The sequence below is a fragment of the Coregonus lavaretus genome (genome assembly GCF_964263955.1).
Source record: "Coregonus lavaretus genome assembly, chromosome: 1".
Classification (NCBI taxonomy): domain Eukaryota; kingdom Metazoa; phylum Chordata; class Actinopteri; order Salmoniformes; family Salmonidae; genus Coregonus; species Coregonus lavaretus.
Window position 1 is genome coordinate 51,346,410 of NC_139988.1, and position 16,644 is coordinate 51,363,053.

Genomic DNA, 16,644 nt, shown 5'->3' on the forward strand with positions numbered 1-16,644 from the left:
CATGCCAATTTGTTAATTGCATTAATAAGTAGGCTATTCCAATCAGGAAATAACATAAGAATCCAAACGTCTTTAAGAAGATGTAAACAGATTTATTCTGACATCACATCAGACCATCACAACAATCCTATGTAGTCGATCTATCAAAGCAAACAGACTTTAATTGGTTACATAAACCTTTAAATAGGAACTATAAATAGACTTTACATGTTTAAAATAAATAAATTCCCTATTGCCTATAAGTCACTTGGTGTGTGTGTTAAGAATTTTGTGCCTGCTCCAAAACATATTCTGTTATGTACAAGTGCTACAGGTCATGCAAAAAGTGTGATTGATTGCACGCTACCAGGTGATATTGCAACTCTATTATGTGCAGATTAGCATAAAGAAAGGAGGTAAAAAACAAAAATGTAGGAAGGCTGTGGAATCACATCTCAATCTCAGCCAGTAGGCTCTCACCTAGACCTGACGTCAGCAGGACCATTTGGGGGTGGGAGTCTGCAATGGGCAGAGACAACGGAAACGAGTTTAAGACTTCTACAACTCTACAACTAGCCTGGTTGCTAGCTCTGTTAGTGCTCTAGCCAACTCCTTTGAACTTGTAAGGGATGACAACGAGCGAGTTGGCCAAAGCACAAACAGAGTTGGCCAAAGCTCAAACAGAGCTAGCAGGCCTCATTCTTAAGCAAATGGGTTAGTTTGTTTCCCCCCAATACTAGAGATTGATTGAAAATCAGTCATCATTTTTTGAGGTCATCACCTATACCGATGTTTCAGGTTTATAGACGCTTATTATACAAAATGATTTATTTAGAATCTGAAAAACTGTCCTATCTAGACTATAACTAAGAAAGGACAGGGAAGGAGACCATTTTAGTTGGTCAGGTCAGCCTTTACTGCTGTGGGGGATCCAGGCCGTTTTCTCCCTAGTGGGGATGGCAGCGCTGCCTCGTGCCTCGCCCTCCTTGTCGTCCTCCTCCTCTCCCTCGGAGAGCAGGTCTGAGATCTGCTGCTGCAGCTCGGGGCTGATGGCGTTCTCAGCCAGGACCAGCACGCGCAGACAGGTGGGGTAGTTCTCCACCATTTCGAGGAAGACCTGAAGGTACAGGGGAGGGAGACTCTGTCATGAAGCACATTTAGGCTACAGTAGGGGTTGATAAGAGAACTCGATGGGTTTGTAGGTGTAGGTAGTTCTGCTTGCCAGTGGGGATTGTTATTCCAGGTTATGAACTAACATTTAAGTGGTTTGTTTTTCTTGAATTACTACAGCATGTAACAAGTCACTTCAATGCAGTGACGTGCGGTGGTTTGGTGGATGGGTAAGCACTGGCTAATATCAAAGCCAGATTTACTCACAAATAAACCTTGATGAAGTTCATGTTCATCATACAACGGACCTCCAACAACCAGAGTGGCATAGGCTATTAACCAAAATTGACAAACAATTTTCACCAAATGTAAATACCAATGTAGCCAATATAAACAAGCGATAGCCTCAGATGGCGGCATATTGCATATCATCCGACAAAATGACACACTGCTCAACTCAGCTCAGCCATACATTGATGTAGCATCCACAGTTACAACTGATAGGTGGCCAGTGGCGACCCGTCATTCAGGGCAGGGCAGGTGCATGTTATTTTGGCATTCATCAAATCAAATCAAATTGTATTTGTCACATGCGCCGAATACAACAGACCTTACAGTGAAATGCTTACTTACAAACCCTTAACCAACAATGCAGTTTTAAGAAAAATAAGTGTTAAGTAAAAAATAGATAAATAAAAAAAGAAGAAGAAAAATAACAAATAATTAAAGAGCAGCAGTAGAATAACAGTAGCGAGGCTATATACAGGGGGTACCGGTACAGAGTCAATGTCCAGGGGCACAGGTTAGTCGAGGTAATTGAGGTAATATGTACATGTCACATAATTGAGTTAATAAAGCCGCATACAAACATGGTCTCTTTTTTGCTTTCTTGAGTAAGGCAGCTCCAAAATGCAAGTGTTTCAGCCTAGCTCAGTGCTTTCTGTGGTGGTGGGCCAGTCAGCGGAAAATACGGAGCGTAGGGGTTGGTAATGTTCTCTAGTTGTGCTGTGATTGGCTCAGTGTTCTGTCAGTGTTCAATCTACGGGTAGAGCAAAAAGATTCAAGCCCCTTGGGTGCTACCATAGAGTCACATTAGAAGTGCCCATCCAAGAAGGCTCAAGGTCATTGGCCACAGATAAAATAACATCAAATCACATTATATCTACCATAGCTTTGATTGGACTGATCATGTCAACATCATACTTTCAAAATCTTAGCTAGAAAGCTAGCAGTCATCATCATGAATCAAGTCGACAATCTACTGGCAAATCCTTTTCAATCCTTGTCATATGAAGATAAATTATTAAGAGAAATTATAGATAAAACGTATCGGTGCTCATCGGCCATTGGACATACAGTGGGGAAAAAAAGTATTTAGTCAGCCACCAATTGTGCAAGTTCTCCCACTTAAAAAGATGAGAGAGGCCTGTAACTTTCATCATAGGTACACGTCAACTATGACAGACAAATTGAGAAAAAAAAATCCTGAAAATCACATTGTAGGATTTTTAATGAATTTATTTTCAAATTATGGTGGAAAATAAGTATTTGGTCACCTACAAACAAGCAAGATTTCTGGCCTTCACAGACCTGTAACTTCTTCTTTAAGAGGCTCCTCTGTCCTCCACTCGTTACCTGTATTAATGGCACCTGTTTGAACTTGTTATCAGTATAAAAGACACCTGTCCACAACCTCAAACAGTCACACTCCAAACTCCACTATGGCCAAGACCAAAGAGCTGTCAAAGGACACCAGAAACAAAATTGTAGACCTGCACCAGGCTGGGAAGACTGAATCTGCAATAGGTAAGCAGCTTGGTTTGAAGAAATCAACTGTGGGAGCAATTATTAGGAAATGGAAGACATACAAGACCACTGATAATCTCCCTCGATCTGGGGCTCCACGCAAGATCTCACCCCGTGGGGTCAAAATGATCACAAGAACGGTGAGCAAAAATCCCAGAACCACACGGGGGGACCTAGTGAATGACCTGCAGAGAGCTGGGACCAAAGTAACAAAGCCTACCATCAGTAACACACTACGCCGCCAGGGACTCAAATCCTGCAGTGCCAGACGTGTCCCCCTGCTTAAGGCAGTACATGTCCGAAGTTTACTAGAGTGCATTTGGATGATCCAGAAGAGGATTGGGAGAATGTCATATGGTCAGATGAAACCAAAATAGAACTTTTTGGTAAAAACTCAACTCGTCGTGATTGGAGGACAAAGAATGCTGAGTTGCATCCAAAGAACACCATACCTACTGTGAAGCATGGGGGTGGAAACAACATGCTTTGGGGCTGTTTTTCTGCAAAGGGACCAGGACGACTGATCCGTGTAAAGGAAAGAATGAATGGGGCCATGTATCGTGAGATTTTGAGTGAAAACCTCCTTCCATCAGCAAGGGCATTGAAGATGAAATGTGGCTGGGTCTTTCAGCATGACAATGATCCCAAACACACCGCCCGGGCAACGAAGGAGTGGCTTCGTAAGAAGCATTTCAAGGTCCTGGAGTGGCCTAGCCAGTCTCCAGATCTCAACCCCATAGAAAATCTTTGGAGGGAGTTGAAAGTCTGTGTTGCCCAGCGACAGCCCCAAAACATCACTGCTCTAGAGGAGATCTGCATGGAGGAATGGGCCAAAATACCAGCAACAGTGTGTGAAAACCTTGTGAAGACTTACAGGAAACGTTTGACCTGTGTCATTGCCAACAAAGGGTATATAACAAAGTATTGAGAAACTTTTGTTATTGACCAAATACTTATTTTCCACCATAAATTGCAAATAAATTCATTAAAAATCCTACAATGTGATTTTCTGGATTTTTTTTTTTCATTTTGTCTGTCATAGTTGACGTCTACCTATGATGAAAATTACAGGCCTCTCTCATCTTTTTAAGTGGGAGAACTTGCACAATTGGTGGCTGACTAAATACTTTTTTTCCCCACTGTAAACATTACACAACCAGTTGGAAATCGCAAATTCAACAATGAGTGGTTTGGAAGGAATCAGTGGCTAACTGCAAGCGTTGCAAAGCAATCGCTAGCCTGCTATTCAGTGGAGTGGGTGTGTGGTCCAAGTCTGGGTTTAAGGGTCTCTTTTCCAAGCTGAAAAGGATAAACATTCAACACCATGGGCCAGAAAAGGTGGAATACATTGGCCATGCTGTCAATCCAGCATGACTTCTGCCGTGTTCAAAACAACTGGAAACTGGAAACTGGGAAATCTCAGACTTCAGTGAGTTCAAGACAACTGGGAACTCTGAAAAAAACGAGCTCCGCCTGGGAAAATACATTTTGAACGGTCATCCAACTTGGAATTCCAAGTCGGGAACTCGGGCCTCTTTCTAGAGCTCCGACCTGAAGATCATCACGGACATCATGATTCAACCTTAATTTTTTTTCAGAGTTCCCAGTTGTCTTGAAAGCACCATAAATCCAGAGAATGCCAGACTTCGATGACAAAGTTTGGTGACAAAATTTGCCCACGAAGGACCGCTGCGCCACCTTCCTGTTCAAGTGAGCACAGCACAACAAGGTGAGTCCAAAAATGTATTGGATGCTGCTGCATAAATTATGTAATATGCCAGGGAGATATGTATACTGTAGCTAAGAAAATAATACAAAGTGTATGTTGTGTAGTAAGCTGTTAGTAGCCCATGTGCCTCACCCTAATAATTCGGTCCCTTTCCCCCTCCTAATTTAGCCTACTGTTCTGACTTGGTGGTGCACATGTAGCCTACAGCCTGTTTTAGAGAAATGTCATCATCGAATATTGTAAGAGCTTTCATTGTCTGCTTATATGCCCCCTTTATTTATCCTACAGATCTGACTTGGTGTACAGGGAGAATACTGTAAGAACGGCCCATATTCTGAATTCTGTCTCTGTACATTTCAAAAGTGCTGAACAAATAGTTATATTGACTACGTCCGTCCTAGCTCGCTCATTGTCTTAATCAAAAATTACAGATTGCCTCTTATCCGCTCGTCGTCCCCTTATGCCATAGTTTGTACATCTCAATTGTCAGTAGAAACCACATTTGTTTAAGCAAGTCAGCCATATCAGCTATGTTTTTTTATAAGGCAGTAAATGAGGCTGAATGAACTGTTTTGCTGCCAGACAAGGCTCCGCTGATAGCCAGGTGTCGCAGTGGTAAGGATTCACTCCATGGTGCTGAAAAGAAAGCTCTGCTGTTGGGACAGCTTTATGTAGGCTCTAACAGTTTGTGGGCACCGTTTGTCACCGTTATAGAGCAATTAATGTATTGTTTAGTGTTGTGTTGTGGCTTTGCTGGCATGCATCTAAAAAATAATCGGTGAGTTTGCCCCACCAAGATCTACATGCTAAAATCGCCACTGTATGTGGCACTAAAAGACACATTTTGTATGGACATATTTCATCTGAAAAATGTGCAATGCAAACTCCATAGAGTTTCACAGTGGATTTACAATTATTTCAATGTGCGTAATGTGCGTAATGTGCAAACACACACACACACAAACATAATATTATTATGTGAAATATTATTACACACACATACATAATAAGGTTCTTACTAAATGTTCTTATCAACAATCGAAATGGCTGAAAAATGCAGTTCAAAACATCAAAAAAGTGTCTCATCAAAACAATTCTAGCTTGATAAATCAAATGCATTGTACATTTTGTAACTTTTTTGTCATTTAGCAGAAGCTCTTATCTAGAGCGACTTATAGGAGGAGCAATTAGGGTTAAGTACCTTGCTCAAGGGGACATTGGCTGATTTTTCACCTAGTCGGCTCGGGGATACTAACCAGCAACCATTCGGTTACTGGCCCAACGCTCTTAACCACTAGGCTACATGCCGCAAAGGGATGTTGTCTATTCTCATGATTCAACAGTAACCTAACCCGCAAATTGTAAAGGAAAATGCATGTAGGCCTACCTTTACTTGTAAATTATGTCCATTAGTCTGGTGAACCTCTCAGTGACAGCGTTGTAAAAGTCACAGCAGAATCCCATGTTCATTATTTTATTCTGCATGCACACAGCAGACGCATCCCCATTCCATTTTCACACTGACACAAAAAGTAATTCCCATTCCCATTATCCACAAAGCAAAAGTAAATGTCCCAGATGTGTAAAAGTCAGGGTAAAAAGTATTAATTGGTAATGACATTTCAGATAAGTGGACAGTCCAGTACTCACTGTTCGCCTACCCGACAGCTAGCAGTGAGGGAGATGGTGGTTGCCTGTCATGTCATGTCTTGTAGCTAGAGCTCCTGTATGCTGCCTCTGTCTGGTCTTAACTTTCATTATAGTTGACGTTCCACTCTTCGAACCCTCCAAATGGCGCGTTCAGGTTGTTTTTGCTAGCTAGCTAGCTTGGTTCAGTTCATATGTAGACACGCCCAAATGTGCACAGCATACCAAGGCAATACCCACACAACATGTTTAGGCAATACGCATGCGCAAAATATGAAATTGGCTCAATGCAACGAATTAAGCTACTTCAAGCTAGGCAAAGCAGTATGCTGACCCTATCAATTAACAGTGACTCGAGTCAGGAATGGCTGTGGCATCAACGATTTGAGTGGCTGTTAAGGAAGGCATGGCGCCTTTCCTGAGATTTTGAGCATAAAAACCACCAGAATCATTGAGAAAATCATTAGATAGCGAAACATAATGACTATATTTTAATATAATTGTATTTTTCATTTGGCTTTTCATAACAGCTTGTTGTATTATATTACCACTGCCTACCCTGACTGCACGTCACTGATTCAATGTAAAAACCGATATGTATTTATTTGCTCGGATATATAGATTTACTCAGATTTATACTCTCTGTCTAAAAAGCTGTGTACATATTTTTTTCTCCTTAGTGTGAAGTACATGTCAAGGCCAGTCTCTTTATAAATCAGCTAGCTTTAGACTGGAGAGGGACTAGCTAGAAAATGAATTAAAAGTGTTGAAATGGATAAGTTGTCCGTAAGGGTCCATGCTATCTGAGATCCTTGGGATGTCCCTACACCACTGAAGTTGAAATGTAAAATGGTTAAGGTTAGGGTAGGGACGTCTCAAAGATTCCAGATAGCACTAACCTTGAGTACTTTTCAATAGCCAGTGAACAGGCCACAGCTAGCAAAGTGCTTTGTGAGAGAAGAGTATCTTCTCACAGCTAGGTAAGCACATCTTCCCTGCATACGAGATTCAGGGTTACGGGTCAATAACAGTGAGAGTGTGAGAGGGAGACATGGGGAAAATCTTTAAAGGGATCACAAGAGGGTAAGTAAAAAGCTAACTGCATAACATTTCTGAAAATAAATTAAAATAAATTAAAAACGGTATTATCTTTTAACTGATGATTGGCATGAGTATTGCTGGTAATTGGCACCACATTTGAGAAGGGTCATTGAACATTAATTAGGTAGTGAGGAAAGTAAACCAGATAATTTATAGGGGATAAGAGAGTAGAACTCCCCCAACAGAATGAGTTTTAAGTCATAATGAAACTACATCAGATTTCTTCTCACTGTCTTTGTAATGTTTTTCCACACACTCAGTGGTGCTGATGACTTTGCTCTGGTGGTGGTGATGTTGATGTTACAGACCTGTGCTGACTGATTTGTGAGTCCTGTTCCCTCCAGATCCAACACCTCCAGAGTTCTGCTGGACGCCACAGCAACTGCTAGCATACCTGCAATCTGGTCCCCTGGAACCCCAACACAACCAAAACATGAGTAAGTTCAGGAGGTGAGTCTGTCATTTGAGCATTAAAGAAAGCTGATTGATGTGTTTGGTGTCATTGACCCTGAACGACAGATTTAGACCACACGCAGATTAGTAATTGCATAATCAGTTAATTTATTCCAAAAGCATAAAGCTGATAAAGTACACTATGTTTCGGCTTTCACCTTCATCGGGCGTATGCACATCATTTCAACATGATATGTATTGTAGCAACCATAACCCAACACCTAGCGACCTCATCAAGGGGTTTGGATATCTTGGCGTAATGGCTAAGGTGTCGGGTTGACAGTTGCTGGAGCCGTGTTCGAGTCCCGTATTCTGTACACTGGTGTCAGAAGTGGGATGGTTTCGATTAGTTTATTAGGATCCCCATTAGCTACTGCACATGCAGCAGCTACTCTTCCTGGGCTCCACATAAAACATAAAAATACATGACAAAATACAGCACAGTAATAGACAAGAACAACATAAGATTCAACATTAAATTCAAAATAAATTTTAAAAAATAGTTATGTATAGAAAAGACACCAAGAAACAACTAAAATACTATTTACACACAAATCATATAAATTATATATATACATTACCGGTCAAAAGTTTTAGAACACTTACTCATTCAAGGGTTTTTCTTTATTTTAATAGTGAAGAAAGATAGTGAAGAAAGATATAAAAACTATGAAATAACACATATGGAATCATGTAGTAACCAAAAAAGTGTAAAACAAATCAAAATATATTTTATATTTGAGATTCTTCAAAGTAGCCAACCTTTGCCTTGATGACAGCTTTGCACACTCTTGGCATTCTCTCAACCAGCTTCATGAGGTAGTCACCTGGAATGCATTTCAATTAACAGGTGTGCCTTCTTAAAAGTTAATTTGTGGAATTTCTTTCCTTCTTAATGCGTTTGAGCCAATCAGTTGTGTTGTGACAAGGTAGGGAGGGTATACAGAATATAGCCCTTTTTGGTAAAAGACCAAGAACAGCTCAAATAAGCAAAGAGAAATGACAGTCCATCATTACTTTAAGACATGAAGGTCAGTCAATACGGAAAATTTCAAGAACTTTTAAAGTTTCTTCAAGTGCAGTCCCAAAAACCATCAAGCGCTATGATGAAACTGGCTCTCATGAGGACCGCCACAGGAATGGAAGACCCAGAGTTACCTCTGCTGCAGAGGATAAGTTAATTAGAGTTACCAGCCTCAGAAATTGCAGCCCAAATAAATTCTTCACAAAGTTCCAGTAACAGATACATTTCAAAATCAACTGTTCAGAGGAGACTGTGTGAATCAGGCCTTCATGGTCGAATTGATGCAAAGAAACCACTACTAAAAGACACCAATAAGAAGAAGAGACCTGCTTGGGCCAAGAAAAATGAGCAATAGACATTAGACCGGTGGAAATATGTCCTTTGGTCTGGAGTACAAATTGGAGCTCTTTGGTTCCAACCGCCGTGTCTTTGTGAGACGCGGTGTGGGTGAACAGATGATCTCCGCATGTGTAGTTCCCACCATAAAGCATGGAGGAGGAGGTGTTATGGTGTGTGGGTGCTTTGCTGGTGACACTGTCTGTGATTTATTTATAATTCAAGACACACTTAACCAGCATGGCTACCACAGCATTCTGCGGTGATACACCATCCCATCTGGTTTGGGCTTAGTGTGAATATAATTTGTTTTTCAACAGGACAATGACCCAACACACCTCCAGGCTGTGTAAGGGCTATTTTACAAAGAAGGAGATTGATGGAGTGCTGCATCAGATGACCTGGCCTCCACAATCCCCCGACCTCAACCAAATAGAGATGGTTTGGGATGAGTCAGATGGCAGAGTGAAGGAAAAGCAGCCAATAAGTGCTCAGCATATGTGGGAACTCCTTCAAGACTGTTGGAAAAGCATTCCAGGTGAAGCTGGTTGAGAGAATGCCAAGAGTGTGCAAAGCTGTCATCAAGGCAAAGGGTGGCTATTTGAAGAATCCAAATATAAAACATATTTTGATTTGTTTAACACTTTTTTGGATACTACATGATTCCATATGTGTTTTTCATAGTTTTGATGTCTTCACTATTATTCTACAATGTAGGAAATAGTAAAAATGAAGAAAAACCCAGAGTTACCTCCGCTGCAGAAGATAAGTTCATTATAGTTACCAGCCTCAGAAATTGCAGCCCAAATAAATGCTTCACAGAGTTCAAGTAACCAACACATCTCAACATCAACTGTTCAGAGGAGACTGTATGAATCAGGCCTTCATGGTTGAATTGCTGCAAAGAAACCACTACTAAAGGACACCAATAAGAAGAAGAGACTTGCTTGGGCCAAGAAACACGAGCAATGGACATTAGACTGGTGGAAAGTCTAATTTGAGCATTACAGAAAGCTGATTGATGTGTTGGGTGTCATTGACCCTGAACGACAGATTTAGACCGCACGCAGATTAGTAATTGCATAATCAGTTAATTTATTCCAAAAGCTGATAAAGTACACTATGTTTCGGCTTTCACCTTCATCGGGCATATGCACATCACAAATCATATAAATTATACATATACATTACCGGTCAAAAGTTTTAGAACACTTACTCATTCAATGGTTATTTTTACTATTTTCTACTTTGTAGAATAATAGTGAAGAAAGATATCAAATCTATGAAATAACACATATGGAATCATGTAGTAACCAAAAATGTGTTAAACAAATCAAAATATATTTTATATTTGAGATTCTTCAAAGTAGCCAACCTTTGCCTTGATGACAGCTTTGCACACTCTTGGCATTCTCTCAACCAGCTTCATGAGGTAGTCACCTGGAATGCATTTCAATTAACAGGTGTGCCTTCTTAAAAGTTAATTTGTGGAATTTCTTTCCTTCTTAATGCGTTTGAGCCAATCAGTTGTGTTGTGACAAGGTAGGGAGGGTATACAGAATATAGCCCTTTTTGGTAAAAGACCAAGAACAGCTCAAATAAGCAAAGAGAAATGACAGTCCATCATTACTTTAAGACATGAAGGTCAGTCAATACGGAAAATTTCAAGAACTTTTAAAGTTTCTTCAAGTGCAGTCCCAAAAACCATCAAGCGCTATGATGAAACTGGCTCTCATGAGGACCGCCACAGGAATGGAAGACCCAGAGTTACCTCTGCTGCAGAGGATAAGTTAATTAGAGTTACCAGCCTCAGAAATTGCAGCCCAAATAAATTCTTCACAAAGTTCCAGTAACAGATACATTTCAAAATCAACTGTTCAGAGGAGACTGTGTGAATCAGGCCTTCATGGTCGAATTGATGCAAAGAAACCACTACTAAAAGACACCAATAAGAAGAAGAGACCTGCTTGGGCCAAGAAAAATGAGCAATAGACATTAGACCGGTGGAAATATGTCCTTTGGTCTGGAGTACAAATTGGAGCTCTTTGGTTCCAACCGCCGTGTCTTTGTGAGACGCGGTGTGGGTGAACAGATGATCTCCGCATGTGTAGTTCCCACCATAAAGCATGGAGGAGGAGGTGTTATGGTGTGTGGGTGCTTTGCTGGTGACACTGTCTGTGATTTATTTATAATTCAAGACACACTTAACCAGCATGGCTACCACAGCATTCTGCGGTGATACACCATCCCATCTGGTTTGGGCTTAGTGTGAATATAATTTGTTTTTCAACAGGACAATGACCCAACACACCTCCAGGCTGTGTAAGGGCTATTTTACAAAGAAGGAGATTGATGGAGTGCTGCATCAGATGACCTGGCCTCCACAATCCCCCGACCTCAACCAAATAGAGATGGTTTGGGATGAGTCAGATGGCAGAGTGAAGGAAAAGCAGCCAATAAGTGCTCAGCATATGTGGGAACTCCTTCAAGACTGTTGGAAAAGCATTCCAGGTGAAGCTGGTTGAGAGAATGCCAAGAGTGTGCAAAGCTGTCATCAAGGCAAAGGGTGGCTATTTGAAGAATCCAAATATAAAACATATTTTGATTTGTTTAACACTTTTTTGGATACTACATGATTCCATATGTGTTTTTCATAGTTTTGATGTCTTCACTATTATTCTACAATGTAGGAAATAGTAAAAATGAAGAAAAACCCAGAGTTACCTCCGCTGCAGAAGATAAGTTCATTATAGTTACCAGCCTCAGAAATTGCAGCCCAAATAAATGCTTCACAGAGTTCAAGTAACCGACACATCTCAACATCAACTGTTCAGAGGAGACTGTATGAATCAGGCCTTCATGGTTGAATTGCTGCAAAGAAACCACTACTAAAGGACACCAATAAGAAGAAGAGACTTGCTTGGGCCAAGAAACACGAGCAATGGACATTAGACTGGTGGAAAGTCTAATTTGAGCATTACAGAAAGCTGATTGATGTGTTGGGTGTCATTGACCCTGAACGACAGATTTAGACCGCACGCAGATTAGTAATTGCATAATCAGTTAATTTATTCCAAAAGCTGATAAAGTACACTATGTTTCGGCTTTCACCTTCATCGGGCATATGCACATCACAAATCATATAAATTATACATATACATTACCGGTCAAAAGTTTTAGAACACTTACTCATTCAAGGGTTATTTTTACTATTTTCTACTTTGTAGAATAATAGTGAAGAAAGATATCAAAACTATGAAATAACACATATGGAATCATGTAGTAACCAAAAATGTGTTAAACAAATCTAAATATATTTTATATTTGAGATTCTTCAAAATGGTGCCAGTGAGGCCATTCGAGAGGCGGTTCACGGGAGGGACTTGGTATAGAGAATAGTGGGGACACGCTCTCCCGAAGAAAGGGGGTAGTGTAACCACCTTAACCCAACACCTAGCGACATCGTAGAGGGATTCGGATCTCTTGGCTTAACAGCTAAGGTGTTGGGTTGACAGTAGCTGAACTCGGGTTCGAGTCCTGGTTGGGGCTACCCCCCAGTCATTAAGAATGTCATTGACACCCCATATTTCAGGTGGATGAAATGGAATCAGAATGTTTTACCCTGTATACTTGCCCCAAAATGACCATAGACATATAATTGTGTATCAAGTGTGCCCTCTAAAATTATATCTTAATTTAACTGGGGACAACATGACTGTGTTCACACAGGCAGCCCAATTCTGATATTTTTTTCCACTAATTGGTCTTTTGACCAATCAAATCAGACCTTTTCACACCAGATCTTTTTCAGAGCTGATATTATTGGTCAAAAGACCAATTAGTGAGAAAAAAAAACAGAATTGGGCTGCCTGTGTAAACACAGCCTATGTTCCTAAAATGACCTCCTTTCCTATTTCTCTGTAGTGCAAGCAGCCAGGGGGTTGTCATGGAGACATGCCTGAATAAAAAACCTTATTTGGTAATGCAGGAAGCAACTGGCCCATAAAATGGAAGTCATTGGTATCTCAGGAGTGTTTCACCTCTGAAAAGGTCCCATTACACATAATGACACAAAAGCTAATGTTGTTCCAATACTTGAAGTTCACAAAAGTTAATATTGATTATCCAAAGTTAACTGAGATGCAAATATTTTTATGGCAACACTTGTGGTTGAGTGTAATATTCCTTAAATTGTTTAAATAAGAATCTGATTCCATATAAGCTGATTCCATATTAAGAAACTCACTGATATAAAGTACAGTAATTGGTTTTGTGTCCTGGTGATTGGTTCTTACCCAGGGGGTTGTAGTCCAGGTTGAGGACTCGGAGCTGGGAGCTGTGGGCCACAGCAATGGCCAGGCGGGCCCAGCCCTTGGTTGTGATGCAGGGGTTCGCACTCAGAGTCAGCTCCCTAAGCCCTGTGGGACAGGCTGTCCATCACCATCAAATGACGATCAACTTAGTATAGGCAGAGCCATTTATAACCATATATTAAAGGTTCTGACTATAGTGTATGTAGTGTGTATTATACTCCATTATCGTGTAACTTGAGTCTAATTGTTAACACTACAATGTTTAACACATAATGCCTTCATAAAATCCTTTATAAGGCCTACATAGATGCTTCAGAAATCACTCATAAGCAAATTTCATGCTACATAAAGGATTGCAAAAGATCATTGTGACAGATCTATGTAGTGTTCAATAACAACTTTATGAATGTTCTATAAACCCTTTATAAGTTGTAATTTGTCTGGACTGTATTTTCTGTAATCAAAAATGTGTTTCCCCACACACTAACAAGAGAGGACTTCCACACTAGCCTATTGTTTCCAACCACTGTCCCCTAGCAGGCCAGGTTCAGAGTCAGACAGCCCAGTAACAGTGAGAGCAGTGTTGAGTGGCTGTACCTGATTTGGCCCCGTCCGGAGGCAGCATGCCACAGATAAGCCGCAGTGCCTCATCTCCCAGCATACAGTCCCCCAGGTCCAGAGACACCAGTGAAGGGTGAGTGGACAATGCAGTGTTGAGTGTGACCAATCCTGCATCTAGGAGGGGGCTTCCATGGAGACTGTGGCATATGAGAGATGGGAGGAGAGAGAAATGCGGAATATCATTCAATACAAAAGTTCCAGTGATGATCATCCAATTAATTCACCTTTCAAGCTAGATAAAGCATCCTCAAATTGACATCAACTTGAGTTCATGCTCATGTGCATAATCATGGTAATTAGGGTCAGGTTCCCCATGTAATGCCATGGAGAGCTTTTACTGGATCACAAATTGAGGGACCCATACTGATTACAATCAGTTAATAGACTACAGTAGCCATATCAACCACTAATATCAACCAATCAATGAATCAATCAGACCGACACACCTTATTCATTGTGATCTACTAGGCTACTTACAAAAGGGTCTGGATCGATCTGTTTGTCTTGAGTGCATCTGCGAGATGCTTGGTTCGGTTGATGGTGGAGACCACACCGAGGTTCATATTGAGTTGCGCCAGTGAGTGGGACTCCGCCACACCACGACACACCCGTCCAAAGTCTCGGTCCGAAAGCTGACATCCCCTGATAGACAGAAGCCTCACACTGTTCTCTTTCAGGCTGTCACAAATATCCTTGATCTCAGCTCCCGACAGTGTCTCTCCAGTTATTTGAATAGATCCTGGTAGCATTTTGGTACATGTGTATATTAGGCTACATTACATTCAAGGTCTGTGCCCAGCTAAGAAAGACATGCATTTTAGGCATAGGCCTACAACTATCCAACGTCGGTAGACTGTTAAATGACATCTCAAAGTCAATATGCTATTGTTTAGGATATCCGATATTTACCCCAATCTGCAAGGCTCTCAGTATTGTAGCTGGTTTAATTGAGCATTTCTTATTAGGTTATGGATAGGGAAAAAGCACGCGAGGTAGGTTTTCTGAAGTTAAATCGATCATAAACCCCATTCGCTGTTTCAAGCCCTGACATCATAACCTACTGCTCCAATGTGGCTAAATCCTTAGCGATTCTTCTTCTGCAATATGCAGGCAATGAATTAATACATTCGTCGATACATGTTAGCTACGTTAAAATAGAATCGAATGTCGTGCAGTTTTCCAGGTCCTCATACATAACAAACGGTTTGCATTCCTGTCATGTTTTGAGCTTCGGTTTATAGCACTGAAACGAAGGCGATCGTTTGTTTGCCACGGTTGCAGGTATCGGTTATAGACACACTTCTCGATGTCACCAGAAACGGCACTGCAATAAGTCCTTTTCTGACTGTCACATGTTGCTCTCAATTAGCTTACTATACTAATGCAGTCTTCCTCATTCAGGGCGCGTGTGCGCACCCTCCTCCCGGAAGAGTCTGTGTGGCTGCAGAGTGACCTCGGGAAATATTGCAGGGCTGAGCAAATGTTTCTCCATAAGGAAAAATGCTAGTCGAGGGCGAAGATGGCCGTGGTCTCAGGACAGTATGGCTATTGCTATTGATCACGTGCAGTGCTGGTCTGCCCTGCCCAAATACATCACCTGTCTATACCACATCCTTAGCCCCGGGCCTTGGGTTTTCTCAAATTAGTGCATACTGTAACATGATTCCCAAATAGATAGGCATGTTATAAAACTTTTCCCAATTAAAACGTTTTGAAATATTACCAGAATTATTACACTAAATTGTGATTTTACTTTAGCAGTAAAAGTATCTTCCCATTGCACTGTTATCTGGGTCAAACACACAATGGCCCCTTAAATAATATATATTCAATGGATTACTGAATAAGCAAAGCCTCCTCCACCTCATTGATAGTCACCCAGGTTGAGGGTGTGGAAGCTGAGTATCCTCCCACTGTGCCTATCTCATGTCTCCTTGCAGAGCCACATCCCATAGCTCCCCTAGTGAGCGGAGAGAGAAAGCAGAGAACTAATGGAGGGCATGGTATGCTGCATCAAAGTCTCCATTGTTCAATGTTGTAAATGCTTCACCTTGCCATAACCCATTTAGTTATACATTCTACAGTCAAACACAGAATGTAATTTCTCCACTGACAAAGTACTGTAAAACACATGGAGGGGGCAGTGTTTATTTTTTCATAAAGTCATTTCATCAAGTTTGCAGACGACACAACAGGAGTAGGCCTGATTACCAACAATGATGAGACAGTCTACAGGGAGGAGGTGAGGGACCTGGCGGAGTGGTGCCAGGAAAATAACCTCTCCCTCAACGTCAACAAAACAAAGGAGCTGATTGTAGACTTCAGGAGACAGCAGAGGGAGCACGCCCCTATTCACATCGACGGCACCGCAGTGGAGAAGGTGAAAGCTTCAAGTTCCTCTGCGTACACATCACTGACAATCTGAAATGGTTCACCCACACAGACAGTATTGTAAAGAAGGCGCAACAGCACCTCTTCAACCTCTGGAGGCTGAAGAAATTCAGCTTGGCCCCTAAGACCCTCAC

General features: G+C 41.3%; 1 protein-coding gene across 2 annotated transcripts; it reads right to left on the reverse strand.

Moving 5' to 3' along the window:
• Window positions 1-74: 74 nt before the first annotated feature.
• On the reverse strand, window positions 75-15,701 carry LOC311110001 (leucine-rich repeat-containing protein 73-like). Of its 2 annotated transcripts, none has more exons than XM_084152957.1 (5): window positions 14,597-15,701; window positions 14,096-14,256; window positions 13,481-13,615; window positions 7,681-7,781; window positions 75-1,096 (listed from the first exon to the last, which is right to left on the reverse strand). In XM_084152957.1, exons 1-5 carry the CDS (start codon window positions 14,866-14,868, stop codon window positions 887-889), a joined length of 879 nt encoding a protein of 292 aa, XP_084009083.1. In that variant the 5' UTR covers window positions 14,869-15,701; the 3' UTR covers window positions 75-886. The 2 variants fall into 2 exon arrangements, with proteins under 2 accessions (XP_084009083.1, XP_084009084.1); XM_084152958.1 differs by having other exon boundaries at window positions 13,481-13,603; window positions 14,597-15,681.
• Between the last annotated feature and the right edge of the window lie 943 nt (window positions 15,702-16,644).